Below are 27,950 nucleotides of genomic sequence, written 5' to 3' on the forward strand. Positions count from 1 at the left end.
TTTAAGGGAAATCAACCCGGTTTGTTTTAACCAAACCGAAATACTTCTCACATCCCGGTTTGGTTTACCAGAAAATTCGATTGTTCTTCGCCTCCTGATTCTTTATTTAAAACCGAAGGAATTAACCTTTTCTCTGCGCCCTGCTGGAGAAGGAGCCCCGAGGAGGAATCAATCAGACGATTCTGCGAAACTTGATATCTGAGTAAGTTCGATTTCGTGGTTTATTCGATCTTAATTATTCCTTCTCCAAAAAAAAAGCCCTTTTTGGGTGCAAGCAATTTTGGATTGTCTTCTTCTTCGTCTTCTCGTTGATTTCGAGTGGTGAGAACATTGCTTTTAGTGAAAATTGTTAAGCTTTATGGTTTTATAATGTATTAAGTGGTAGAATTGGACTGAAAGATGCGTGCTTTAGATAAATTCTCACAAGTTATCATCTTTGATCTATCACTTGTCTTGGTTTTGGAGATTTGAAGGTCTCAACTTTTTTTCGTTTGTTGCTTTTTGTAACAGCTGCTGCTTCTGTGGGAGTTGGATGGATCTGGAGACTGAGAATAGAATAGCTTCGATTCTGTTAAGAGAAGCAGCGGAGTTGAGGAGACAAGCTGAGAAAGAAGGAGTCCGAGCTTATCTTGAGAAACCTAATGTTAGACATCGTCCTAACTCTAGGTTTCTCACTGCTACTGTTCTTGGTGTTCAGCAAGGTATATACTCCTTTTCTTCCTTCTTCCTTCTTCCTTCTTCCACAATGTTTATATTATGGTGAACTTCTTTTTTTGTATTAAGAGATCATTAGGGACTTTTATCTAATAAAGAGACCAACTAGAGGCTGATGTACAGCTTCTCAGTCTTGTTAGGGTTGTAGGAAGAGGAAAACATTCATGGTGTTATTTTTGTGTATAAGCCTCTTCGTTGTTAGTGTTTACTTTTCCTATTTGGATCCACCCTAGTGTTTTCTTGTCTGGTGAAGGGTATCTAGTATCTTTAAGGTTTAAATTCTAACATCATTCATCCTTTATACTGCTTAACCTGCATTTGTAACTCTCTGTATTCTCATGTGTTTTGACTTTTGAGGCTCCACTAGAGTTCATATTTGTTTAGTTCATTTTCTTATATGCTTACTTCCTTTGCATCATACAGCAAACAAAGCTGTAGAGACCGATGAGATGTGGAGGCTTCGTCGCACAGAGATTGAGTTTGATCAGAGTCTCAAAAGAAAATCAAGAGATGAGAGCGGTAGTAATGTCCAAAGTGAACAGAACAATAGGAGGGGTTTTGTTAAGAGATGCACTTCAGTTGATGAGAATGATGCTCGTTCTTCACCATCGTCAAGTCAGAGCAGAGACAAAAGGTGGCAACCCGATTATGATGATCATGATGATGGGAAAGGGTTAGGAGATGTCGAGGTTGAGACTTTTCTCCAATCAAGGTATGTCCTTTAGACTCAATCTAGATTGTAGATACTGCCTGGTCATTACCTCTATGAAACGAACTGGGAATTACCTTTTGTTGATAAAAAATTGTGACTATGGTCTATGAATAGGGTCAAGCGTGGCAGAGGCTCTGTTGGTCCTAAGATGGATGAACCATTTCCTTGTCTTCCTATCACGGAACTGCCAACAACTTCTGATACAGGAGATCGCAAGTTAGCTGTAGAGCCAGATAGATGGCCTCTACTGAGACATAACACGGATTCATCTTCTTCTTCCGAGGAGGAGGATGCTCATGGGCGTATTTATAGAAAAGGAAAAGATCATAAGCAGAAACTTAGTAAGAGGCACAAGTCAAAAGAGAAGAAAAGAGATCACAAGTCAAAAGAGAAGAAAAAAGATAGGAAGGAGAAGAAGAAGAGAAGGGATGAGAAGAAGAGAAAACATGGTAGGGACTAGGTCTTCTTCTTCGGACAAAAGTTATTTGCACACGTTGTGTTGAGGAAGTTATACCGTTGGGTCGAATGGGAGAGAAAGTGGATGTTGCTGTATTTGAAAATGTTACACTAGAGATGGACACAGAGTTTGTTTACTCCTACGATAATGTATGTTCAATATATAAACTTTTCACGTCTTTAACCCCCTCCATTACTCTACATATATCACACCGATCAAACCAACCAACCATTGTAGTACTTTCTAAAAAAAATTACAAACACTTTTTAAGTATTCCTACATTGATACAGCCGAAGGACAAGTAACAAAGTAGGAAGGTTTTAAAACAAAGACAAGAGAGATACATAATCAGCGGTCATGCACTGTCACGAGTCTTCAAAATGGTGATCCGTTTCATCAAAGATCTCCTCCTATAACCACAAATATATACACAGTTAAAAGTGAAAAAAAAAAGACTTTTGTTTACTTTTGATTTTGGTAACTCTTTATGGAAACATTCCTTAATTACCTGCAAAAGTTCCTCAATAACATCTTCCATTGTAATGATTCCAACAGCTTCTTCTTCCTCGGCTAGTTTAGGCAGCGGGTTGCCATTTAAATGCAAGATGTCTGCGTCATTGTCCTTTGACCACTTCTTGGTCTTACTTCTCTTGAACGAACTTGCTCGATTTGGAAAGCTCTTCCACTTTTGTAGCGATCTCTTTGTCCTTAGCATTCTCTCTTGAGGAGTTCCTTCACCATCAACATCCACTTGTACTTCCTTAACCCTCTCTGTAAGACACCAAAGAAAAGATTTTCAAACTTGAAACTCAGAAGCACCACATTTTTTTCCAACTAAATGAAAACTGCGTACCGTCTTTAACATCTTTACTAGGTAAAGGGTGGATTTTGTCGCACTGCCTCACCACAACAGCCATATGGCTGAGTCCTTTCTGGAACTCATTCAATATGTCATATAAAGGCAAGGTTTCTGGTACTCTAAACAAAAAGCAAGACATTAGCTTTTGTATCACACTCAGTGGGGGATTAATAGCTTAGATTCGGAAATTTCACCTCGGAATCCTTCTTATTGTGACATTCTTGACGGGTGTTTCATCATCTGGATTGATAGTCAGTAAGTTCTTTACCTGAAGATAAAAGATATATGAATGGTTAGAAGCAGATATACCATAGAGGAAAATATCTTGTCTATGTGATCTAAAATGTGGAAGTAATGCATGAGAGTGGGAGTCACCAGAACAAGGCCGATGATGTTATTTGGCTGCTCATAGTAAACTGGAACTCTGCTATGCCCTTTCTCAAGAATCAAGTTCATCAAATCCCTATAATCAAAGGAAAAGAGAAAAAGTTTAAGCATGAGAAGAATAAAGAGTCCAGGCAAGTGTATCTCTCTCATCTGATAGTCCTCCTAGGAATCACAGAACAAAACCTGTCTAGTTTAGCATTGATATCGATCACAAATATATCAGAGATTGGTGTCATAGCATCCTTGACCATTTTATCAGAGAGTTCAAGAGCTCCTGCAATGATTGTCGTTTCGTCATGAGTCAACTCTCCGCCCTTTCCAGCCTGAAAGAAACAAAAATACTGAACAACATGGCATGGCATACAAGGTATACATAATCTTGAAGATGGGATCAATTGCATACCTCATTTCCATGTAAGTCCACAAGTGTTTTCAGCTCAGCTCTTCGAAACAGCGCTGCACGACGGTGACCCAATAGGAAGTCCAGCAGCTGGAGTATTCAAAGGACAAAAAAAAAAAGCAACATGATGGTTGGGACACTGACCCCTGAGGAGATGGGTAAAAGTGTATTTAGTTACCTTGCTAATCGGCCATGCAACTGGTAAGCAGACAAAGACTAGGACACGGACAAAGGGAGCCACTGTTGCACCAATGGCCAAACCATAACGTGAACAAATTGACTGAGGTATAATCTGCAGTTTCAGCAAAGCCAACAATCAATCATTGTTAACATCTCAGATACAGAGGAACATGACTGAAAAAAATGCTCAGAGAGGGTTTTGCCGATTGATTATTATAACAGGGGAGAGGGCTAATCTTACCTCACCAAAGAGAAGAATCAATGTAACTGAGATCAAAATGGCACCCCAAGCCGTGACAAGAGAATCAAGAAAAATAGGAAGCGTCTGAAATGAAAAAAAAAAAAAAATCATTACTAACATCAAACATTCCCCAAGATCAATTTAACCAGGAAAATATGTGACATTTTAAAACATTACCTCCATAGCAGCTGCATTGCATACAAGTAAAGTGACAAGCAACAGATGCTGATTCTTCACCACTGGCAATATCTTTGCTGCAGCAAAAGAAAGAAAAAGAAAAGGAAAACACTTTTCAACATTAACACAAGATTTTTGGTGGTTCTGTCTCAGTGTAGCAAAAACCGTTGAAAGGGTGTTCTTTTATTGATCTAATAGTTTAGAAATAGTTTAAAACCAAACTCGACCCAACTTTGGCAGATGCGTTTGGAAGTTAAATCAAAACTGTCAAACAAATAATGAACTGAAAACCAATTCGAACATGCTCACTACAACTGCACATGTGAAAGCTAATCAAAAACTTCAAATGGTGAAAGTATCAAACTTTGTTTAATTAATCTGCAAAACTCAACAAGAGTAAAAAAACAAAAAAAAAAAAACAAAAAAGAATCGAACTTTACCAGCGTATTGGCGATGCTGGGGAGTACCGGATTTAGCGAGAACCTCGAGATCAACGAGACTCAAGGACATAAGACCCAATGTCAAACCAGACATGAGTCCAGCGAACAAGACCAGAAACGCTATCACTGCTATGTGTATGAAGAAGTTCGCCTCGCAACATTCAAGCTCCGCCGCCATCAAAACTCCCCCTTCTTTACACAACTTAGAATCACACTTAACCCTAGCTCACACAAACACTCAGAGACCTTTCATCATCTTCTCCTTTCTCCCAAAATTAAACTCTTTTTTCAAGTTCAAAATCAGAACACGAGAAACTCAATTAAATAACGGCCCAAGTTGGAAGCTTGAGATGAAACCCACAAAAAAAAAAAGTGTTTTAATATTGCAGAGAAATCGAAGCAAAGTGTGGAGAGATGATAGAACACCAAAGAGCTCGTGCGGTGGGATGCTCTGCATATGCCAATTGAGTATAGGAGCCGAGAGCCTGGCACTAATGACAATCGTACCCTTTATCTGACAACGACTTACCTCTTCGGTGAGAAAGGGTGTTTTAGGAAATTAATCATTTTGTAAGAGAAGTCCTTTTTTATTTTTTTTGTTGCTGACGAAGCATTAGCTGGTTTTTTTCCCGCTACGGACAGTATTTTGATCCGATACGATTCTCGCACACTACCAAACACACTTTTCTCTGTGTGTGTCGTTGTACTTGTAAACCTGAACGTGTATATATACTGTATGATGTAGTATAGTACCATAATTGAGTTTATATATTTTCATAAATTATATTTGTATTTTTCATTTAAAACTCATTTTTATTATTATTATCAAAAAAAAATCTTTTTGCTAAAACTGTTAATATTCATATTAATGAAAGTTAGATTTACAAAATCAAAGAGCACTATTATGGCAAAAAGAGGTGAAAAAACATAATGGAGCTAAGTAGCAGATCTGTGAGGACCATTATCAAAGTTGCACTTGTATTATGATTCAAAAGAAAGCTTTTCATTATTAGCCACTTATTAGGTCGGCAAGTATCTATTAAATTGGGCTATTATATTAAATTAAGTTACAAAAAAAAAAAGTATCTATTAAATTATTGAGCAAAAAGAATACTCAAGTTCCCATACAATATAGTATCTCATTGTTTATCTTATGAGAGTCGTGCATTTCTTTAGCGATATCATATTATATTGGGCTATTATATTCATTCTGTGACAACAAGGGAAAAGGTTGGAGTTAGGGCCTTGATCGTAGTGGTATTAATACATTGGATATTGTGGCGGGGTTTTTTGGTCCATTAAGGCCCAGCCCGTTTATAAATCCGGCCGGGTTGGGTGTGCGGCGTGCCAAAGTCAGGTATGCAAGTAACAACAATGATGGAACCTTCATCATTTGCAGCTATGATCCTCCTTGTAAATCTTAGGGGCTGTGTGTGACTTGTCCACAGAGGACCTGTGTGTGATTCTATACTTTCAATATATATATGATCATCATCTATCAAGATCATGCATTGCATGCGAACGTGCATGGTTATATGTGTCTGTGATCCTCTCTCTGCCTTTTAAACAGAAGTCTTCGCTGTATTCTCATAAGGCACTGAAAATGAATGTTGTTGTAGCATTTATGATTTTACCTATACAACAACTCATGGACTAGAAAAACATGGGACAGTACCAAGGCTTGAATGTTCCTTTTCGTATTTATATTTTCTGTTGCCCTTATATATATTTTATTCAAATCAAGCTTAAAATTTTAATCATCTTGACCTAAGATAAAAAAAGAGAATATTAATTGTGGAGTACCCGGTACCATCTAAGAAAATTTGTACGCTTTTGCGTCTTGGCTTAATGTGAGGTCCACCAAAAAGTTGATGAACTGAAATAATCACAAATTACTTTGAAAAATCGTGATGGCTATTGTATCATCTAGATTGCTTGGCCGTCATAGAAGATACAAAAATGCAGCGATGTGAAACTCCAACAACTATATGTGATACATATAATTAAAGAATTTCTTCATTTCTCTGAAATATTAGTAAATAAGTTCGAATCGACGTTCGTCCTTCTACCCACATGTTCTAAATAATCGTCCTTTCATCCTCAATTCACCAGCATATCACTATGTCTTAAACCTAGTTTTTTTTTGCTATCTATAACGTATATACTAGAATATTCGGAAATGTAAAATCTGTATATATCAGACTTGAATATTGTACATAGTGATATTATTCAACCAGTCATCGTAGAATGCAAAGCATCAGCAAATTTAAATGCGAATTTCATTATCCACTGCAGTTAATCTGTGAACGATTATTTAGACATTAGAGACATTGATGACCAATTACCCTGAACTCTTGAGTATATCTTATATGTTCTTTCTTGTTCAAAAAAAAATAATCATATATGTTCTTAATCAATTGGCCAACTATATTAGACCGCAGACGCATACTTTTCGAACTTCCGTAAAATTTTGTATATGTTTTTTTGCAAGAAAAAATAACATTATAATTTTTGTTTTGGGTAAAATAACAGTATAAAAATTACAAGTGTGTTTCGGGAAATTAAAAAACGTTCAACAAGGCTCCATGCTAACTACTATATAACCCGGCTACTATCCTCACATTTTAAATCATCCAAAACTTTAAAATTCTTAACGTCAGAAACGAAAAAGATGAAAATCTTTAACCCATCCCAAAACCTAATCTTAGCCACAACCATTTTCCTACTGTCTATTGTTCCCCTAAGAGCCCAAGACACGCGACAAGACTTCTTGGATGCTCATAACCAAGCCCGAGCCGAGGTTGGGGTGGGTCCTTTAAGGTGGGACAACCAGGTGGCTGCTTATGCCCGTAACCATGCGAACCAGCGTAAAAGCGTCGGCTGTTCCATGAAACACTCGAGTGGTGGGACCTATGGAGAGAACATCGCTTGGAGCAGCGGTGACATGTCAGGCGTCGAAGCAGTTGACATGTGGGTGAAGGAGCAAAAAGACTACAATTATGATTTCAACACATGTGCTCCGAACGAAGTGTGCGGCCACTATACGCAGGTTGTGTGGAGAAACTCGGTGAAGTTGGGATGTGCAAAAGTGAGATGCAACAATGGTAACACCTTTATTACTTGCAACTATGATCCTCCCGGTAACTGGAATGGTCAGTGGCCTTACTAAGACATCAAAATTAAAACCCTCGTTTGAATATGCTTCGAAATATATGTTATACAGATGTATGTACTGTTTCTATGTTGTTTATCTATACCAATCTCTGTTGTCAGCTAATAATGATTGGTTTGTCCGGTCCGGTTCTCTTTTGTAATGGAATAATAAAATCCAAATGCTACGGCACTTGCTTTGTTTGCGATATATATAAATCTTCTTTTTGTTCTTCTGCATTATATAGGTAAACATATATTTAGGGTATTTTTATATGCATGTTATAATGTTGTATTTAATTGAGAAAAACTCGGGATTTCTTTTAACAATGTACTAGGTGTTTTCCTGCACCATATGCAGTAAAAGAATTTTAAATTTTTTTAATAGACAAATATAAATTATATTTATTTTTTATTAATATTATAAATTTTCTTTCTTTTTATCAATATTTTAATATAAATTTGATTTTACTGAACATTAAAAATTAAGATAAAAACAATTTTGTTTATTTTGAATTATATTTAAGAATGTGCATGTATATATTTAAAATTATAATCTTAGGTAGTAGATTTTTCTATCTATTTATTTTAATTAAATATATTAAATAAATATGTAAAATTGCATAATTGTCAAAAATTAAAATTAAACAATATTTATAAAATCTGTAGATATATAATAAACTAATGATTTTACGATTTAATTTGATTTTATGATTTATTTTCATAATTTTCTAAAAATATGTATATATTTTTGAAATATTTTTAATTTAAATGATATTTCGAAATTTGAAAATGCCATAATTAAATATATTTATTTAATGATGATTTATGAGTTATTAACATATTTTAAAAATTCAAAAATATAAACCGACAATAAATATAATATATGAGTTATTATCATATTTTAAAAAGTTTACCAAAAATATAAATTAACATTAAATATAATTGTCCATGTCATATTAATCTATTTAAAATGGTTGGGCCGCAAAGAAAAGGAGGAGGATTGCAAATTGCGATGATGATTTAGGTCTTCTCCCCCCCACCGCCCAAGACGACGATCTTCGTGCTGGTATTACTCCTTTCATGTCATATTTTAGTAACCATGTCACAATTATTAATCTATGTGTTTTTCTGCACTATGTGGAGTGATGAATTTTTTAAAAGTAAAATTTTATATTTTAAAATGTAATTTATTAATATAATATATTTTATTATTTTGGTCAATAATTAATATAAATATCATTAATTAAGCATAAAATTAAGAGAAAATATTTTTTATTTTAAATTATATTTAAGAATATATATGTATACATATATATAAAGTTAAAATCTTAGATAAAAATTATTTATTTCATTTGGTTAAATGTATTAAATCAACTTGTACAAAATTACTAAAATCATATAAAATTGTATAGTTATCAAAAATTAAACTAAATAATTTATATAATTTGTAGATATCTAAAAGAAACTAATGATATTACAATTTTTTTTTTAAAATTCAGAAAATTTAGAAAATTTTAGATAATAAAAATTTTATAATTATAAAATTAAAATTATATAATATTTCGAATATCTGTAGATATCTAAAATAAACTAATGATATTACAATTTATTTTTTTTTTAATTCAGAAAATTTAGAAATTTTAGATAATAAAAATTTAATGATTATAAATGTAAAATTATATAATATTTCGAAATTCAAAATCTCATATTTGAATATATTTATTTTAGTGATGATTTATGAGTTATTACCATATTCTACAAAGTTTACCAAAAATATAAATCAATATTAAATGTAATATATGAGTTATTGTCATATTCTAAAAACATTTCCAAAAATATATATCAGCATTAAATGTAATTGTCCATGTCATATTTAATCATATGACATGTCATCAATGTTAATAGCCACGTCACAATTGTTTTTGTGAAAACGATTGTAGAGAAGACATGTGGCAAATCATTTCTCAAATATAGACTAGAGAATTTCATTTTTTTGTATATTCTCTTGTAAATTGCAAGATAGTTACGAGTAAAATTATCAAACACAAATGTTAATTTTCTTATATTTGCTCATTAATAGTAAAATATCATTTTACTTAGAACTATATTGTAGACATATATATGTACTTAATTAATCAAAACGACTTAAATGTTATTTTAACTATAAAGAAAAATCCATTATAAAATCACTAAATAGTTAGTTATTAATTAAGGCCATCGTTATTGCTTGGGACTTTTGTGATGGGCTATGCCAAAATACGCAGGACGTTCACTAAATCATGCAGAACGTTTCTTATTTAGGGACAAATAGAGGAAGTTTGGGATTTTTGTGATGGGGCCCACTCCAAAACACCTTAAAGACGAGAGATTGAGACGTGCGATAATAATGGCCTAATGTGTGTGCATATTCAGAAAACAAAGGTTGAATTACCTAATTAAACCCTATGTATATTTCTTCATTTCCGTATATATGTACAAACTATTCCGATGAATAGAGAAATAACAGTGTTATAAATTGATATGCTACCTAATTCGTATAAAAGTGATTTGTAAATTCATTGTGGGTTATCCGGAAGATAAAACTAAAAAGAAATCATGTGAATTTTAGTTAACATGAATTTGTAAATTCCAATTTTCCCTAATGTTTTTTCATTGACATCGTCTGTAAAAGGCACGTCATCCGGCTGCTTTGGCAAGGATCGGAGACTATGCATTATATATGTCGTAGACTGTAATACCCAAATGACAGTTTCTCTCCTATCTATATTATCTAATCCACAGCGGAAATTAATAATTTTAAAGATATTGTTCCATCACACTTAGCCGTCCAAGATAGTCATCACAATAATCAGCTCTACGACAATGCCACTGTTTTCTGGACACCTAACCCTTAAATAACGTGCGTACATCATTTCAGTGTTGAAAACTGTTTAAATATATTTACTTGAAAACGTGACATCAACTAGGCCCTGAATACTACAAACGTTCTATAAATATCCATCACAAACACACAAGAAAAGCCATCTCACACTATAATTGAGATATTTTACAAGACACAACACGAAAATCATTAAAATGTTTAGTAAGGTCTCTACAGAAGCCTTGGTTCTCCTGCTTCTCATCATCTACTTGACTCAAATCGATGTTTCTTTCGCACAATATTATCAGTATCCGCAGACCCATGACTCTCCTGACAGCTACCTCAGACCACACAACGTAGCCCGAGCCATGGTCAGAGTCAAGCCTCTAAGATGGGACTTCGGCCTAGCCACTGTGGCTCAGGACTACGCAAATCAACTAGCATCCGGTTCATGCAGCCTCGAGCATTCCTCTGGACCATATGGAGAGAACCTTGCAATGGGAAGTGGAGACATGTCACCGTCTCAGGCTGTTGCAATGTGGATAAGTGAAAAGTCGTATTATGATTATTACTCAAACTCGTGCCACGATTCGGCTTGCGGACACTACACGCAGGTCGTGTGGCGTGGATCTGCTCGGCTCGGTTGTGGTAAGGGTGTGTGTGGTAATGGTGCAAGTATTATTGTGTGTAACTATGACCCTGCGGGTAATTATATTGGAACTAAACCATATTGATTTCAATTTCAATCAATGAATGTGTAAAGATTGCTTTGTAACTTTTTCCCCATACTTCAGAACATGAGAATTTATATTTGTTTTCCTATAATTATGGAGTTTGAAATTTTATATATGCAAAATTTGGGTGCATGCTTGATTGATAGACAGTGAAAAGTTTTTTTACATCAAACAATTACTCTATTGCTCAAAATAGAGAAAAATTTATTACATATGGCGAAAGTATAAAATATGTAGAACTTTTTTTGTCGCTGATTTTTCCTAATTGTTAGTTTCGGTAGGCCGTTCTAAGATACGTAGGTTTTGATTTGTTTCAAGGTGTAACACTACCTTAATCATATGGTTTGCAAAGTGATCTGTGGTTAAGCGCTAAATTAAATATTGATACATATGTGTAAAAGACTGTGGTCTAGTATTAGGCGTATTTTAGAATTATTAAGCAACCGGAGTTCCAATACCCCTACTATGTTTTATTTTGTGGCCATGTAGATATACGATTATCTTACGACCTATTTGAATGTCTAAAAAAAAAATTATCTGTGGACTGCGCACTACCATTTAATTTTGTGGACTGCGCACTACCATTTAATTTTGAGATTAGTTTGAACTTCTTCTTGGGTATGGGATCCCAACAGCCGATATCAAATGTGATATAGACTAAGAGCTCAACATATTGCTTAGACTAATGTAGTCTTAACCCGATCTCTAGACAACTTTGACCATTTGAAGAATCCGAGAATGACTCATACACTTGAATACTTGATACACACATTAAGATTTTAAATGCTAGAAACATTTTCTTACAAACCATCTTAGTCGATTAATTTGTAATAATCACCATATACAATTAATTGGAAATAAGCATCACATTTCAGTATTCAAATGCTAGAAGCTGTTTTTTTTGAAAATATTTTTTTTGTTCTTGTTATAGTTTGTTCCTTCATACAAAGGTTGTATGTTTAAACCATATCTACAATTACATCACCAGTGGAATTTCATTTCACAATTCTAAAGATATGACTAAATGATTTTATTTTATATATTCTTTGTTTCATATCAAGTGTTGTTTTAGATTTGTTCAAACAGATTCAAAAATCATTTATTTTACACATTTTCTATATAAAACATATAACCTATACATCCACCAATAAAAAATAGTAAATTACAAAATGAATAAATTTTGCATAAAAACGACATTTATTTTACAATAAAAAAATATTTTCTACAATAATATTTAATAATGAGCTTTGAAAATTGATTTTTTTTAAGACAACTCAATATTAAAGATAATATTAATTTTTTTTTGAACAAATGATAATATTTTTTGTCCACGAACAAATGATAATATTAAACTAGATCTTGACCCGTGCGACCGCACGGGTATTAATTTTCTGTTTTATTTTTTATTTATTTATACTAAATGATGTATTTATAATATTTGATCGTTTTACATTGTCTACGTTAGGGATGTGTATTTGGACACCCACTGTTCGATTAAAATCTATTTGGGTTTGAGATTCCGGAGTTTAAAGATTTCAGCAACATTCAAATATTTTTAAATTTTGGTTTCGGTTTGATTCGGGTATTTGCGGGTTCGGATACAGATAACCCGTTTGAATTATTTTAAAATTTTCAAAATTTATATATATTTTAAATTTCTCAAAACATATAAATTTGAGTAATGTAAGCCGAAATACCTAAATTAAAAATTAAAAAACAGGTTGAACTTCAATATTTGGATGGAGAATAAATATATATTTAAAATTTTTTTGGTGTTTGATTATTATTTATCTACTTTATATGTTTACTTTTGACTATTTTTTATATCTTCAAATAGTTTAGACAACTTTAAGTTAACAAAAAAGACAACTTTAAAATATCATTAATTGTTTAAGAATAAAAAAATACATTAATCTAACTAATAGGAAGGAAAAAAACACATTAATTTAATTGAAAAAGATAATCATTAAAATAGGAAAGAAAAAGAAACACATTAATATAACAGAAAAATACAAGCATTAAAATAGAAAATTGAATTTAATTTTCAGTGACATATAATTGTAAATAACACTAAAAATTAAGGGGTATTCTATATGTGTAATTATGTTTTAATAAGATAGATTTAAGATTCTCAATAATCCAAAAAAGAGACCAAAGTAATTAAAAAGTGAGAGAGCAGACAATAGTCATCACTTCACCTCTCTTTGCGTTGTCTGGGCGTTACCTCTGTCCTTCACACTCTTTGCTTCTTCAAAGTTTCTCTCTTTCTCTGTAGATTCACCAAAGCTTAGTCTCTTTCTCTCAGGTAAAACTATCTCTCAAACTCTTAGGTACTCTCTTCCTCACAAAGCTTTTGTTTTTGCTTCTGTCTCCGAATCTGATTCTTTTCCTGCATTCATACTCTTTGTTGGTTCTATGTTTAAGAAGTGGGTTTGCTGATTTGACTCCTCAAGATCAAAGCTTTAGTTGCTGTTCCTTTTACCATTCTCCTACAACTTGCTAAGATTCTCAGCTTTCTTCTCCTGGTTAGGGTTTTAAGTTGTGTACTTTGGTCAAAATTCTCTGTAACTCTGTGCTAAGTCTTTGCATCATGGTTGCAATTAATTGGTCTTTTCCTTTTGCATGTCACATCTTTCTGTTGAGGAAAGCGATCTCTTTTGAAAAAGACTGTTCTCAGGTGATTTTGCTTCTATTATTCTGTAAAGGCTGTTCCTTTATTGTCACAGGTTCAGAAAAAGTCTTGATTATGGTATTTGTATAGCTGTGTGAGAAGAAGATTAAGAGTGTTTGTTGAAGATGAAGAAACAATCATCAAGCAGAAGCCAAAGAGGGAGCAGAGGTATCAAAGGGAAGCATGTTGTGCAGATTTGTGTTCTGCTTGGAGTTTGCATCTGGTTTATCTATCAAGTCAAGTATTCTCATGACAAGAAGAAGGAGTTCTTTGATGCAGATGGAAAGAAATCGACGGCGTTGTTAGAGAGTGAAGAAGGGATGGTGAAGCTTGGGAGAAAAGATCTTCTTCCCGGTTATCATAGCCAGGAAGAGAAAGAGAAGCATGTGGAAGGAGACGAGGAAGATGAAGAAGAAGAGACAGAGAAAGAGAGCAAGAGTAATGTAGAGAATAGTACTCATGAGGAAGAGGAGGATGAAGAAGATAAGAACAAGCAAGGAGAGGAAGTAGTTGAAGAGGATGAGGAAGAAAACAAACATGAAGAAGAAGAAGAAGATGTTATTGATGAACAAGATCAAAGCAAAGATGATGAATTGCTTCAAGAAGAGAAGGAGAATGGATCGAATGAGAGAGAAACAGAGACTAATCATGCGGATGAGACTGATATGACTGTTCATGAGGCACGTGAGGAGCATTACAAGGCAGATGATGCTTCCAGCGCAGTGTCTCATGAGTCTCGGATACTGAACACTGAGAGATTGAAAGAAAGCTTTGGAAATTCAACAGGACCCGCTCAGGAGAACGGTTCCAATGCCACTATAATCGAGGTCGAGGTTCAGAAGGAACCTGTCTTGAAGTTAGGTGAAGCTGTGGAGAAAACAACCACGGAGGTGAAAGAAGGTGACAGTGAATCATCCAATTCCGAAAGTGCAGTTCCTGAAGCTTCAGGGTTTGTGCAGAATGAAACAAAAACCATGCAAGAACGGAGTCAAGAACATGACAGAACAGAAGATGGTGCACCACCTTCCGGATCATCTGATCTACAGACACTCGTTCAACTTGAGCAAACCGGTAATGAAACTGATGCCAACGTCACTGTTTCTGCAAACATTACAAACACATCTTCCATTCAAGATGATGAGTTCAGGAACTCAACTTCAGTGTCTTCTCTAATTGAAAACACCTCTGGGTCGAACACAACTGAAGAGAAGGAGAGTTCAAGATATGAAGGTGATGATGAAACAGAAGATAAAGAAAGTTCAGAACATTTTGCCACAGAGCAAACGGAGGAAGCAGATGATACTCCTGAAAGCACAATGTTGCAAGAAGAGAGAGAAGCTCTCACTGATCCACAAACTCTGCCGGATATAAGTATAGAAGGGAGAGAAGAAGAAGATGAAGAGGAAGCGATGGCTGCAGAGTAAATGAAGAAGCTCCGATGGAAAGAAAATGGATAAGTTAATGTGAATGTTTTCTATCGGTTTTTCTGCTTTTTTTCAGCTGTCATAGTAAAAACTAGAAACATCAGTGTCTGTCTCTGTTACTTTAGTTTCAAAAATTGTATATTAATCTTCAAGTTTGGCTACGGATTTGATTAACAGTAGAAGAGCCCAAAGATTTGTCAGCTACGTGGGAACTGGTCTCTTCTTGTATGCACTGTCTGAAACAGCAACAAATCATGTCTAAAGCTGTATAATAATATAAATATCAAATGTGCATAATGAAAAGGAAACAAAATGTAATGTGTGATGAAAACTGTTGCGTTAGCTGCTTAAATAACCACATTTGATTATGCGAAGTTATTTTTCATATATGTGATATGATAATATACAGCAAATGTGTATTATAAAAAGGACTAAAAATGTTTTAAAATTTTTGATTATATATGCAAAGTTATTTTTCATATATGTGATATGATAATATACAGCAAATGTGTATTATAAAAAGGACTAAAAATGTTTAAAACAACAATTTAATTAGTTTGCAAACGTAAGACAAGAATCTGGATCAATCTTTTTTTACAAAAAAGATTCTGTATTAAATTAAAAATTATCATCTATATATCCAAATTAATCAAATTATCATCTGTATCAAAACCAACCATTAATCTCTTAGTTTATTGATTCTAAATTAAGCTAAGACTAAGATTTAAAATAAACAATTTTTACTGATTAAAAATGACCACAACGTCAAACCATAAAACCTAGTTCAATCAAATAAAAAACATAATTTGATTAATTTAGATATATAGATGATAATTTTTAGATTCTTTTTTTAATCGATCCAGTTTTGTCTTATGTATGTATGGAAACTAATAAAATTCGTTTTCTTAACTTTTTTTTTCCTTTTCATTATACACATTTGGTATATACTATCACTAGGGTCGGTCCGCCCTACGGGCGGGATATACTTTACTTGGGATCTAGATTATTATTTTAATATGATTTTGTGGTTTATATTTTAAGTTTTCATCTGCAAAAAATGTGTATGATAATAATTTTTGTTTTTTTTGTAAAATTTTAAGTGAAGAAAAATTATATGTGATAAGATATATCTTGCTTTTTTATAGTAGTTATTTATATACTAAAGAATGGTCTTTATTTTGTTTCTTTTTACAAAAAAATCGATCTCATATTCGGTGCCTTATTTGTGGCTTGTAATATTTTAGGTTCGGAAAAAATTGGATTATGTATAATTTGTATATGTTATAAAAGTAATTATTTTATGTTGGACATGATATTAGAGTAGATGTGGTGACTATTTGAAGTTGCATTTCTTTGTAAAATAAAATGTTATATTAAGTGCGAAGAAAGTAATGTGGAGAAGGTAAAACAATGTTAATCAAAATAAGAAAACAATGAAACTGTAAAGTGTGTAAACTGAGTAGTTGCTGATGATTTTTGTATTCCTTTTACACTGTTCACATGTAAGTAAACTATAGAAAACAATAATAACATTTTATATTTATTTCAAATTAATTTTAATATATATTTAAATTATTAAAATGGTAAGATAATATGATATTTATACACATTATATTTGTTATCGAATTTATCTTCTTCCTATAATGTTGATTTTAATATATATTTACTTATTTAAAAAAGTATATGATTATATGATATCTATATACATTCTATTTGTTATCAAATTTATTTTCTTCCTATGATGTTGAAAATATTTATATATATATATATATATATATATATATATATATATATATTATAACCCGATTTATAAATTTATTTTTATAAAATCGTGTTAAAATTTTATTCATGATTTTAAATTTTTTTTGTAATCAGTTGACAAAAAGTATTTTGTACCATTGAATATAAATTATCAGATATATTAGTATACCACAGTTTATTTTTTTCTATCGTTAGAAAATCCTTTGAAATTTTTATTTATGATTTTAAATTGGACAATTAGTTTTGGTTCAAAACGTACTAATGGTTAAAAGCTTATTTTATAAAATATGTATGATGTAGTTGCTAAAATATTTGGTTTAGTTGTTAATAAAATAAGTTTAACTTCTATCTTCATAAAATTGTGTTAAAAAGTTTATTCATGATTTTAGAAATTATTGTTATTCTGTATTCAATTGACAAAAAGTACTTTGTGGTCAAACCGTTGAATAAATATTTATGAAATATTTTATAAAACTGTGTTAAAATATTTGGTTCAGATGTTAGTTAAACAAAAGTTATGGAAGATTTTATAATTTTTCAAATAATTCGCTGACATAACGGGTTTTCCTTCACCTATTAGAAATAGTTGTACTCATTGTTCAAAGTTTGAAACGAATATTCAATTTCAAACATATTACACTACATTCAGAAAAAGTTTCAAACCCACATTGTGCTAACTTATTGATCAAAGATGATCACATCACAATAATAACAGAGAACAGAAAATCACTTGCACCAAAAGTCTTAAATAAACACATATTGTAACTCAAGCTGAATTAAAAACATAAACGAACCAAGATACACTCAGAAATCTCACGTAGAGCCCACATACGTGTTTCTAGTGTTACTTTCAGTTCCTGTAATTTTACAGAAACATATTGCATTGTGCACGGTCATCTTCTTTTCGGATAAAGAATTTCCACACTTTGCTCTATGAGCAATTAACTACCTTGGTTTTTGTGGAAGAGCATAGCTTGGTCTTTCTGTTTCTTTTCTTCTCTTTCAGCAAGAGAAGTTTCTGAAGGCTTCTTCTCCTTGAATCTCATTGTCAAGCATCGTTCTGATCATAAGAAGTTAAATCCATCTGCGAAAACAAAAACATTCACAATCAGTTATTATAAACATTTAAAACACTGCAAAACTTGAGTCTTTTATCTATAAAGAGTCTTTGTGCATATAGGACAGACATGAGAGAGAACAAATATATCTCTTTTTTTGGGCAACTGAACAAATATATCTCTATAGGTTCTAAAATCTATATAAACATGTGTAAGTATTGACGCCATGTGTATATAACCTCTATTGTCTTCTTTTAGTAATAAAAATAGTTTTTTTAAAAAGGTTGGCTAGTTAAGTAGTAGCTGTTATTTTCACATATCATTAAAATTAGGAGAAATCTAATTGTTGAAATATGGGAAAAAAGCATTGATCTGTTTTGAAAAAAAAAAAATATATATATATATATGAAAAATACAATTTAAAGAGTTCTATTTTCTAGATTCTTTAGGCAGGTACAATAAATTGGAATAAAGAAATACTAAAAGTAACGTTCAAATGTTTGTTGCAAGCTATTTTCTAGATTCTTGCAAGCTATTGTTTATATCAAGAAGAAAACTACATAGACTCTTCTTACGGTTTGTCATATTGTAGATCATGTTCAAAGGTTTGTTTATACTGACCTGCTTAAGTGTCGCGAATTTCTCGCTCCGTCTCCTTTCACTCTGATTCGACAATCCTGGATCTTGCTCTTTCTTCTCCAGCTGATCTCTCACCGTCACCACCTCCTGAACCTGTCGACGACTAATCTGACACATAGGAACACAACAAATATAAAATGCATCAGCTAACAGAGATGAATGGAATGAATGAAAAAAAGAGGAGGTTTAAGCAATCAATACCTGAGAATTTGTCTATGTTTTGGATATCCATTTGAAAGTAGGGATGGTGGCTGACGATCTTCAAGCTTCCATGGTTAAACATAATAAAGAAGTAATATACATGATATAAAACTTAAAAAGAAGAATCTGAAAATAATATTACCTCAAGTTTCGATGTGAAACTGTCCCATCTAACACTCTGGATATTTCTATTAGTTCATTCCATGCTGATTCCTAAACCAAATTTCATTTGTAGTTTTTATTATCTGAGCTCGTTGATTAATATTCAATGTAACTAAAAGGTTTTAGTGTATACATACTATACCTGAGAGGTGTTTTGAAGCCATTATAGATGTCTCCATTGCCATCAATGTAGATACCGATCATCATCTCCCAAAGTTCTGCCATCGATTTCATCACTTCCTTTAGCTTATCCTTCGTGATGAACCCTGTTTCACAGAAACAACATATACAAATATCAGCTAATCCATCTTATCATCAGTTAGATTGACGGTCACGTTCTCACAGAAGCGGGCATCATGGTCGACTGTAAATGAAACAGAACAAAGATTTCAACAAATCGGAAAAAGAATTTGCGGTTCATACGATTGAACATATAACTATTGAACAACTCTAATCTCAAGACAAAGAAGATGGGTGAGAATGCAAACCGGAAAATTTTCTCAGACAGTAAAAACACACAACATAACAACAGCGACTTCTCAAAATAATAATCGGTCGGGGTGGAATCAAAAAAGAGATTAATACAAACAGACACTGATAATTCTATAATGGATTCGAGCAGGCTCATAGTGGTGGAACATTCAATCAGTTAAACTAAAGAAAAAGGGGGTTTTAATACAAAACCTGAGAATCAACCAAAAGCATGTCGACGCCCATGAGCTCTCCACCACGGCGGACTTTTTCGCCTCCCAGAAGCGGAGCAAGCACACTTCGACGGTGGAGGAGGATCGGCCGGCCTGGAGATTGGAGAGGAGAACCAAAGCGTTAGCCATATCTTAGGGTTTTTTTTTTTTTGTAAGAGTAACTAAAAGGATGAGAATGACCACGCTTACCTTCTTATATAGTCGTCTCCATCGCCAGACGCAATTAAATCCCGCATTGATTCTACATCGTGGTTGATCGATTGATGAGATGATCAAATCTGATGGTTCCGTTTCTCTGATATCGGGAGACGAAGGAGACGATAAGTCTACAGTGACGACCAAAGGTCCCCACTAAAGTTGTCTAAACGCAGCACATAATGTAAAGCATAACATAAAATACAATTGAATTGTACGAAAAATAATCAGATACGTCTTGATAGGATTTTAACAGGCCCAGTTACGTTTGTTTCGTAAGCCCAACTCGTATAGCAAAAGATTTAAATGAAACTCGGAGTTTTGAGTGGAGGGACACGTGTTGCACTCTCCTTAACCTATTTTATGTGCTGGCAAGAGGAAAAGGGAGTCCCCTTTTCTTTATAATAATAGATATCACATATAAAAAATAACTTCACATAATCAAATGTAGCTATACAGCTAACGCAACACTTTTCATCACATATTACATTTTGTTTCCTTTTCATTATACTGAAATTATCATCTGACCAAAATTCACATCTTATAGATAACATTTAGGAATTAGCAACTCAAGAATGTTATTGTGAGTGAAAAAATATTAATCTTTTATAATCACTTCTTGCGAGTTTCGCAAAACACTTCTGCAAATATCGTTTCAAAAAAGTGATATCCATACAAATTTCGGTAAAATCAATAACCACCTTGAAGATGTGGACAAGAGCTTTGACAAAAGAGATGCCATTACCACATCTCTACTTACTCATCTTCTCTTAAAGCATTAAAGATACAATGATGATGATTGTGTTGAGAGCGCTATTAGCTATTAGTTGGTGCGGATGGAGAGATCTTGGAGCTGCTTTGGATCGACTTCCGAGGGAGTTCTGGTTAGGGCACATTGCGCAGTGGTTGTCTTTGGGAAAGCTATTACATCCCTTATGGAACTCGCACCTGCCAGCATCATTACCATCCTATCTAATCCATAAGCAATTCCACCTGCAACAACATAATACCAAATGTTAATGTTTCATCAACAATGCTTGAACAAAAGTGCCATCAAGTTGTTGACAAAGTGTCTTAGAAAATTTACATACCATGAGGAGGAGCACCCATGTCAAAAGCCTCCAGAAGATATCCGAACTTTGCTTCAGCCTGTTTGTAGAAAACAGCATGAGATAAGGCTTTTCTGTAAATATCAAACAAAAAGTGATTCTCACCTCTTCAGCTGAGATGCCGATGATCTCTAGAACCTTTTCTTGTACATCCCGCTTATATATCCTTAAACTTCCTCCACCAATCTGGTATACATCGAGACAGTATATCAAAAGATCTCCCATACGATTGTTCAAGAGAAAGTAAATGGACAAGCTGTTTATCTGTACCTCCACCCCATTATAGACCATGTCATAGGCAAGAGCTCTTGCAGAAGGTAAGTCATCCATATCTTCAGGCCTAGGAGCTGTGAATGGATGATGTAATGCCTGAAGAGAAAGTTATTTCATATTAGCAAACAACATGAATGGTTTTTAATCTCATCATGCAATATATCAAATTATGAACTGACGGACCTCAAGTCTCTGCTCTGGTTCGTTCCACTCGAACATTGGGAAATCTGTGACCCACAGAATGGAGTGCTTGGACTATATAATAAACAAGAAATGGAATTTAATATGATGTATTTTCATGAAGAGAAGTGACTGGCAAATTGAGAAACTTACATGGTCGATCAAATCCATGTCATGGGCTACAAAGAGTCTTAACCTGTCGAGGGTTTTATTAACAGAAGCAGCAGGACCAACTCCAAATAAAATAAGATCGCCAGGCTTTGCTCCACATTGTCTCACAAAGTTTGTTTTACCCTCAGAGTCTAAACTAGACACTAATGCTGCAACTCCCTCGAGCTCGCCTTGAATATAATAATGATATGACTATATTACTAGAATAGAATTGACAGAGAGAAGGAAGTGGGCATGGGATATCTATTTTACCATTATCCAAGACCTTCAAGAAAGGCAGACCCTTTGCTCCAGATTTCATCGCTTCATTGTAAACATCTCCTTTTTTGAGAGCCGAGTTTGAATACTTTTTAGCACCCGAAGGCACACATAACACCTTAATGATTCCACCGCTTTCAAGGGCCTCCGTGAAAACCCTGAAGGACGATTCTGTGAAAACATTTGACACCTGCAGTTTCAGAATTTACACTTTAAGATAGACTTCAGAGCTTCTGTACATTTAAGATACATATATAATACTTCTTTGTAACATTAACGAAATAACCAAGATGCAGATAATATTACATCTTTCAACTCAAGATCAAATCTTGTATCTGGTCTATCTGACCCATATCGATCCATTGCATCAGCATACGTCACTCTTGGGAATGGATCAGGTAGCTGTATACCTTTAATCTCTGAGAAGACCTGCACAAGAAGGTCAATCTATTTTGAAGAAAGGGTGAACGAGCATCAAGCACTCATTAAAGTGATGAGATTCACATTAGAAAATGATGAAACGTAATTACAGGAGAAAAAAAACACAACAGGTAGTAACAAGTTTGTACAAATATTTCTTGACAACATTCTTGCATCACTTTCACACAAGACACAAGTTGATTAAACACAGCTCAATGGAAACCTTTTACCTTACGGATAAGATCTTCATTCAGCTTCAGCATGTCCTCCATAGGCATGAAAGCCATTTCCATATCAAGCTGAGTGAATTCAGGTTGCCTATCAGCTCTTAGATCTTCATCTCTAAAACATCTGATCAACCAAAATAGAACGCAATAGAGAGAGAGAATCATTGGCATTGAACAGTTCTATATTTTGGTGGTATACGAAGTATGATGAGCAAGGGAGTCTTATTCTAAACAAAGTTTAAGAGCCAAAAATCATATACGTAACCTTGCTATCTGGTAATATTTGTCAAAACCAGAGACCATCAACATTTGTTTGAAGAGCTGCGGACTTTGTGGCAAAGCATAGAATGTTCCTGACTTCGAAAGAGACATTTGATAGAAATCAGATCTATAAACTATAATGAAAAATTATACTCTTTGAAGGGAAACAAATTAAGATGGATGAAAAAGAAGTAAGTTCACCTGAATTCTTGAGGGCACCAGATAATCTCGTGCGCCTTCCGGTGTTGATCTAGAGAGTATTGGAGTTTCAATCTAACCACAAACAACAAACCAAGATGAAAAAAGTTAAAAAAAAAAAACAGATTAATAAAGAAAACTTTGCTGAGCCTCTTTCAAATAGAGAGAAAGGAAATACCTCAACAAACTCATGCATGTCTTCTAGATACCTCCTAATCAGCTTCACCACATTATGACGAAGAAGTATATTATTCTTCATCTGCTGACGGCGTAGATCAAGACATCGGAATCTAGCACCAGACAAACAAACAGCCAATAACATCAGTAAGCACTTAGAACGAAAAGACCAACCATGAAAGATAGATCGTAACAGGCTAATATTTCACCTTAAGCGAATGTCTTCTTTAATTGAGTCTTTAGTCTCGTCAGAAGTAGTAACTAGGAAGGGAAGCTTTGACCTCACAGGATTCAATATTTCAACATGCTCTGCAACTACCTAATGCCAACCAACATACTAAACGCATCAGCTTTCGTTAAAACCATAAACATATAAGATATATATACATGCCGCTAAAGTCAACGGGAAGAGAAAGCATACCTCAAGGACTCCAGTTTTCATCTTCTTGTTGATGGATTCATTTGGCCTAGTACGAACAGTACCTTCCACAGAAACAACGTACTCAAGCCTCATGTCATTGATCAAGCCATGAGCCTCAGGAAACTCATCCGGAAGCGTCCTAACCTAAAATAATTACAAACTTTCAAACATTAACGAATCAAATTATAATCATTTCGGACCAAAGAACAAGTATTAACTAAATCAAACTAAGAGCTACCAATCTATATAGTATGCAAAGTGGGAAACTTTTAGCTGAGATGGGAAACCTGGACAATGCCGGTATGGTCTCTAAGGTTAAGGAAAGTGAGACCTCCGTGGACTCGGTGAAGGGCGACCCATCCGCAAAGGTGGACTCTTTTACCAACGTCGTCGACTGATAGCTCACCGCAGAGCCCCGAGCGAGAAACCCATTTGAGAAGAGACGGGGGAGAGGGATTCGAATTCACTACGACGGAGGCAGCTGAATTGCAGAAGGTTCTTCTTCGCTGTAGGCTTCTCTGTTTGGGTACGAGGAATGATGAAACGACGGCGTTTGAAGCGGATATGGCCGTGGCGGAGAGGAAAAGAGAAAACGAAGCATGTCGAAGAGGCAAAGTTCGGAGTAAGAGAGACATCTTTGAGACGACTAGATAGTAGCTAAGAGAGAGAGAGAGAGAGAGAGGCAAAGGTTGAGGTTTTTGTAAGAGACGAAGAGGAAGAGTTGAATAAAATCATGTGATCCAACCGATTAAATTGGTTTGGTTTGTTTTGGTTTAGCTAAACCGAAATGAGGATTTTGATTGGAATGAGTAGTATGCAACTTCTGTCTAAATTTTTATTTTTCTAAACTTCAGAATCACTAATCAAAAACTTGTTATCTGATAAGAGCTAATTCGATAAATCAGGTGATCGAACCGATTAAATTGGCTTGGTTTGGTTTATATAGCTAAAGCGAAATTGAGAATTTGATTGGAATGAGTACAATGCAACTTTTGTCTAAAATTATAATTAAGAAATAAAAACTTCAGAAACACTAATCAAAAACTTGTTATCTGATAGAACCTTCCAAAAGGGAAAGCTAATTCTATACAAATCCATAATTAGTCATTATTCTTTTCCCCACCACATCAGTCCTGTTGATTCCCTCCTCTTCCAAGCTTTCTTCATTTACAATGTCTCTTCTTATGCCTGGCTTGAGCCAGGTTGCAGAAGAAATCTACAAACACTTGCTCGTAATCTGGCATCTTTCCATAACCTGCAAATAGATTTTCAAAGACTTCATAAGTTCATTTTATCTGAGAAACATCATATTCAAACTACACTAAAGCTTCAAAAATACAAACAAAACAAAACTTGCCAGGAAAGTAATTGACGTCAATAACATAAAACACGTTCTCGCTCCCATGTTCTCTGATCATGTCTATGTTGAAAAGCCGAAGTCCCTGTCAAAAGAAAGCAGCAACAAGTTAAAACCAAACCAAAAAATAAAAAAGAACCAGACTCGGCAGCCAAGTTTATTATTATACCAATAAGGTTCGTAGCTCTTTCACAAGGGCCTCGAGGAAAGACTTTGGAGGGAGCTCAGCAACACTAGGATCCAAGTCTGCGTTATCCGCTGAAGCAGCAGAAGATGAAACCCTCGGGAACTGGAAGGCGCCATCTACTTTGGCTTTGTCGCAGTTACTTATATTTGGCAGAGAAAACCGCCTCACAACTTTTATGATATCACCAACCACAAAAACCTTGAACATAACTCCACCTTCAGGCAGCAAAAGAAAAATAATGAATTTTAAGATGTTTGAATAATATATAAAATGGGAGAAAATGTAACGTTAGAACCCAATATAGTATACCATGGTTAACAAACTCTTGCAAGACTAAAGGAGGATCAAGTTCTGCAAGCGAATGCCTGTCATAAGCTAAGAACAACTGGTGTGACTTTGCAGTTCCATCGATCCAGAGTGGCTTAGCAACTGGGACAAAAGTTAAAACAATAAAGTTTGATGCAGTTATATACAAGTAAGTATAAGAAAATTTAGTGGCAAGAAGATGTGTACCTAGTGGATATTTAAGACCAGCTTCGACAACTTTATCGGCACTAGATGCTGAATCTTTCAAGACAACCATTTGCTTTGGAACTAACATGCTCCCTACAAGGATTTTACCAAAGAAAAGATTACTTTATATAAAGAAATTTTAAGAAAGTTCTTGATTTCAATGTCATAAGAACAAATGAGAGAATCATTACCGCTGCAATCAGACAGCTTCAACTCTGCCATGCCCTGAAGCATCGATTGTCGATTATATATACGCTGGATTGCGTTTGGAGGATCAAGCACAGTCACTTCCGGGTGTGTCTGCTGGTAACCCTAGAAACAAAAGTCAGGCAAATATGAGATTTTGAACAAGATATTGTGTCTGATGACACTAGGCTCATGAAACGGATCATTTCCACAAAAAGAAAAATATGGTTAATAGTAATCTAAGTGCTCTCAAACCAGAGGGCGCAGACAAGTTTTACTAACCTCAATGACCTCTTGCCACTCTTTTCCCAGTAGCTGCAAGCGCATAATCATTATACTCGTTAGATTTCCAGTAGCAACACACACATAAAAAGGTTCAGTTCAAAGCATTCCTATAGTACTTCTCACAAACCTTATGCAAAACGACATCAAATGGTCCTTGTTCAGAAAGTGGACGGTTCAAATCGATGGCGACAAAGCAAATGCCTTTTCTCCTAAAATAGACACAAAAGGAAGTAGTAACGTTAGCGCTTTGTTCAAAAACTTTGCTGGAAAAAAAGCAAAAGGATGAAAGCTATGTGGCTGATTAGAACAAAGCAAAAGTATTAGACCAGACGTCAAACTAAAGACATTAAGAAATGAAATATATTTCTCCCTGAACAATAAAAATCCTTGTTTGAGAGATTCTAAAACATGATGCTACAGTATTATTATAAGTCGAACCAGTCATAAATCACCCCATGTGGGTGAAGAAGATTTCCAAGCCATAGAAAAGGCAAAACATCTCAACTATTTTATTTTTTTTAAAAGTCAAATCAAAACTTCAACAGAGACTAATCCAGAAGAGGATATATTCAAGGAATATTCCCATAGAAACAAGGGTTCCTGATACACCCACAAGCATTAGTAAGTGTGAGAGTCTAATAAGCAAGGACAAAACACATGGGCTAATGACAAGACAATAGCTAGTGGCCTCCTACAATAGAATCAGGCAAACCAACCAAAACAAAGACTAAGGAAACAAGAACCAAAATCTAGGGAAAATGTCAAAGTCCATCCTTTTGATATTTTGAACAGAAACTGTCGGTTCTATTTTCATATGCCAAACAAAAAAAAGAACAGTCGTCTCAGGAACAAAAAAAAAAAGACATCAGCATTTGCGTTGTGTGTTTTCATTACCTAGCCATGAGTTCAAGCTTGGGCTGCAAGAAACTCTTCTTCTTCTTGGAAGTCAGAGCGTACCCAACAACGAGTTTCTGCTGAATCTGCTGAAAAGGATGCTGCTGAATCTGAAACGGCGACGTTTCATCAGCCACCTGTTCCCCCTCGTCGTCACCTCCGTGTTGTTGTGGCTTCATGTTGTCGTCTTCCAACCTCATACCGTCAAATCCACCGCAGGAAAACCCTAAATTGCGTGTAACCCCCAAATTACGCCTCAATCTGGCGGTTTCGATATCTCCGGAAGCGAGAGTCCCAAACATTAATAAAGAGAGAGAGATGGGTAAGAAGAAAGGTAGATCCTTTATAAGATCCCTCTTAAGATTCTATCTCCGCTTACACGCAAATGGTAAGAATTGGCACTTCCCTAAACGAGCAGAGAGGAGGCGGGGAAAGCTATAGAGAGATGATGATGAGTCCGAAACTTATATATACCGTAAAAGGGTCACAAAGCTCCAAGAGCCAGAGAAATGAGATTTGTGAGAATGATGTTGAGGCTAGAGATTGGATTCAGAATCATATATATTTATAGAGAAGTAGAGAGATTGAACGAATTGCAGAAAATAAATGTGATTATAATTTATTTCCCATTAATTATATAATACACGCTGACAAAAATAAATAGAATACACTGACGCTGTCAGAGGTTTTCAAAAATTCACAAT

The 27,950-nt window shown here is 34.4% G+C and overlaps 7 protein-coding genes, 1 long non-coding RNA gene and 1 pseudogene across 11 annotated transcripts; 5 read left to right on the forward strand and 4 right to left on the reverse strand.

Annotated features, from left to right (window-relative positions):
* Positions 1-52: 52 nt before the first annotated feature.
* Positions 53-2,061, forward strand: LOC108842395 (uncharacterized). Of its 2 annotated transcripts, none has more exons than XM_018615293.2 (4): positions 53-202; positions 511-701; positions 1,138-1,426; positions 1,541-2,061. In XM_018615293.2, exons 2-4 carry the CDS (start codon positions 533-535, stop codon positions 1,884-1,886), a joined length of 804 nt encoding a protein of 267 aa, XP_018470795.1. In that variant the 5' UTR covers positions 53-202; positions 511-532; the 3' UTR covers positions 1,887-2,061. The 2 variants fall into 2 exon arrangements, with proteins under 2 accessions (XP_018470795.1, XP_018470796.1); XM_018615294.1 differs by having other exon boundaries at positions 137-321.
* A 37-nt stretch (positions 2,062-2,098) lies between these two features.
* Positions 2,099-5,034, reverse strand: LOC108842394 (DUF21 domain-containing protein At4g33700). Of its 2 annotated transcripts, XM_018615292.2 has the most exons (11): positions 4,568-5,034; positions 4,128-4,204; positions 3,951-4,034; positions 3,708-3,821; positions 3,533-3,619; positions 3,313-3,452; positions 3,118-3,205; positions 2,937-3,010; positions 2,737-2,861; positions 2,392-2,654; positions 2,099-2,293 (listed from the first exon to the last, which is right to left on the reverse strand). In XM_018615292.2, exons 1-11 carry the CDS (start codon positions 4,743-4,745, stop codon positions 2,249-2,251), a joined length of 1,275 nt encoding a protein of 424 aa, XP_018470794.1. In that variant the 5' UTR covers positions 4,746-5,034; the 3' UTR covers positions 2,099-2,248. The 2 variants fall into 2 exon arrangements, 1 of the variants encoding a protein (XP_018470794.1); XR_001948264.2 differs by lacking the exon at positions 2,099-2,293 and having other exon boundaries at positions 2,514-2,654; positions 2,737-2,853.
* Positions 5,035-7,184: 2,150 nt separating this feature from the next.
* On the forward strand, positions 7,185-7,949 carry LOC130498723 (pathogenesis-related protein 1-like). Its single transcript, XM_056992290.1, has one exon. The coding sequence runs from the start codon at positions 7,239-7,241 to the stop codon at positions 7,734-7,736; it is 498 nt and encodes a 165-aa protein (XP_056848270.1). The 5' UTR covers positions 7,185-7,238; the 3' UTR covers positions 7,737-7,949.
* A 2,787-nt stretch (positions 7,950-10,736) lies between these two features.
* Positions 10,737-11,368, forward strand: LOC130499717 (pathogenesis-related protein 1). Its single transcript, XM_056994066.1, has one exon. It carries the CDS (start codon positions 10,796-10,798, stop codon positions 11,312-11,314), a length of 519 nt encoding a protein of 172 aa, XP_056850046.1. The 5' UTR covers positions 10,737-10,795; the 3' UTR covers positions 11,315-11,368.
* Positions 11,369-13,473: 2,105 nt separating this feature from the next.
* LOC130494548 (uncharacterized) lies at positions 13,474-15,570 on the forward strand. The gene is made up of 2 exons (XM_057003825.1): positions 13,474-13,619; positions 14,041-15,570. The coding sequence occupies exon 2, from the start codon at positions 14,111-14,113 to the stop codon at positions 15,407-15,409; it is 1,299 nt and encodes a 432-aa protein (XP_056859805.1). The 5' UTR covers positions 13,474-13,619; positions 14,041-14,110; the 3' UTR covers positions 15,410-15,570.
* Positions 15,571-17,788: 2,218 nt separating this feature from the next.
* LOC130508362 (uncharacterized) lies at positions 17,789-20,305 on the reverse strand. 2 transcript variants are annotated; one of them, XR_008942811.1, is made up of 7 exons: positions 20,124-20,305; positions 19,915-20,027; positions 19,373-19,496; positions 19,211-19,274; positions 19,069-19,133; positions 18,850-18,975; positions 17,789-18,254 (listed from the first exon to the last, which is right to left on the reverse strand). It is a non-coding gene; the product is annotated as an uncharacterized LOC130508362 (long non-coding RNA). The 2 variants fall into 2 exon arrangements; XR_008942810.1 differs by having other exon boundaries at positions 19,211-19,281; positions 20,124-20,303.
* A 402-nt stretch (positions 20,306-20,707) lies between these two features.
* LOC108848736 (aspartate--tRNA ligase, chloroplastic/mitochondrial) lies at positions 20,708-24,527 on the reverse strand. The gene is made up of 15 exons (XM_018622168.2): positions 24,112-24,527; positions 23,825-23,968; positions 23,613-23,722; positions 23,405-23,516; positions 23,230-23,301; positions 23,033-23,124; positions 22,771-22,891; positions 22,427-22,549; positions 22,115-22,310; positions 21,845-22,032; positions 21,695-21,766; positions 21,509-21,607; positions 21,344-21,424; positions 21,221-21,278; positions 20,708-21,122 (listed from the first exon to the last, which is right to left on the reverse strand). Exons 1-15 carry the CDS (start codon positions 24,457-24,459, stop codon positions 20,953-20,955), a joined length of 1,986 nt encoding a protein of 661 aa, XP_018477670.1. The 5' UTR covers positions 24,460-24,527; the 3' UTR covers positions 20,708-20,952.
* Positions 24,528-24,771: 244 nt separating this feature from the next.
* LOC130508363 (inositol-tetrakisphosphate 1-kinase 2-like) lies at positions 24,772-27,754 on the reverse strand. Its single transcript, XM_057003826.1, has 9 exons — positions 27,247-27,754; positions 26,480-26,561; positions 26,350-26,382; positions 26,073-26,193; positions 25,882-25,974; positions 25,678-25,797; positions 25,351-25,583; positions 25,182-25,266; positions 24,772-25,079 (listed from the first exon to the last, which is right to left on the reverse strand). Exons 1-9 carry the CDS (start codon positions 27,546-27,548, stop codon positions 24,988-24,990), a joined length of 1,161 nt encoding a protein of 386 aa, XP_056859806.1. The 5' UTR covers positions 27,549-27,754; the 3' UTR covers positions 24,772-24,987.
* LOC130508732 (uncharacterized) overlaps positions 27,632-27,950 on the forward strand; it is a 1,688-nt pseudogene continuing 1,369 nt past the window's right edge.

This window comes from Raphanus sativus, chromosome 2, assembly GCF_000801105.2.
Source record: "Raphanus sativus cultivar WK10039 chromosome 2, ASM80110v3, whole genome shotgun sequence".
Lineage (NCBI taxonomy): Eukaryota > Viridiplantae > Streptophyta > Magnoliopsida > Brassicales > Brassicaceae > Raphanus > Raphanus sativus.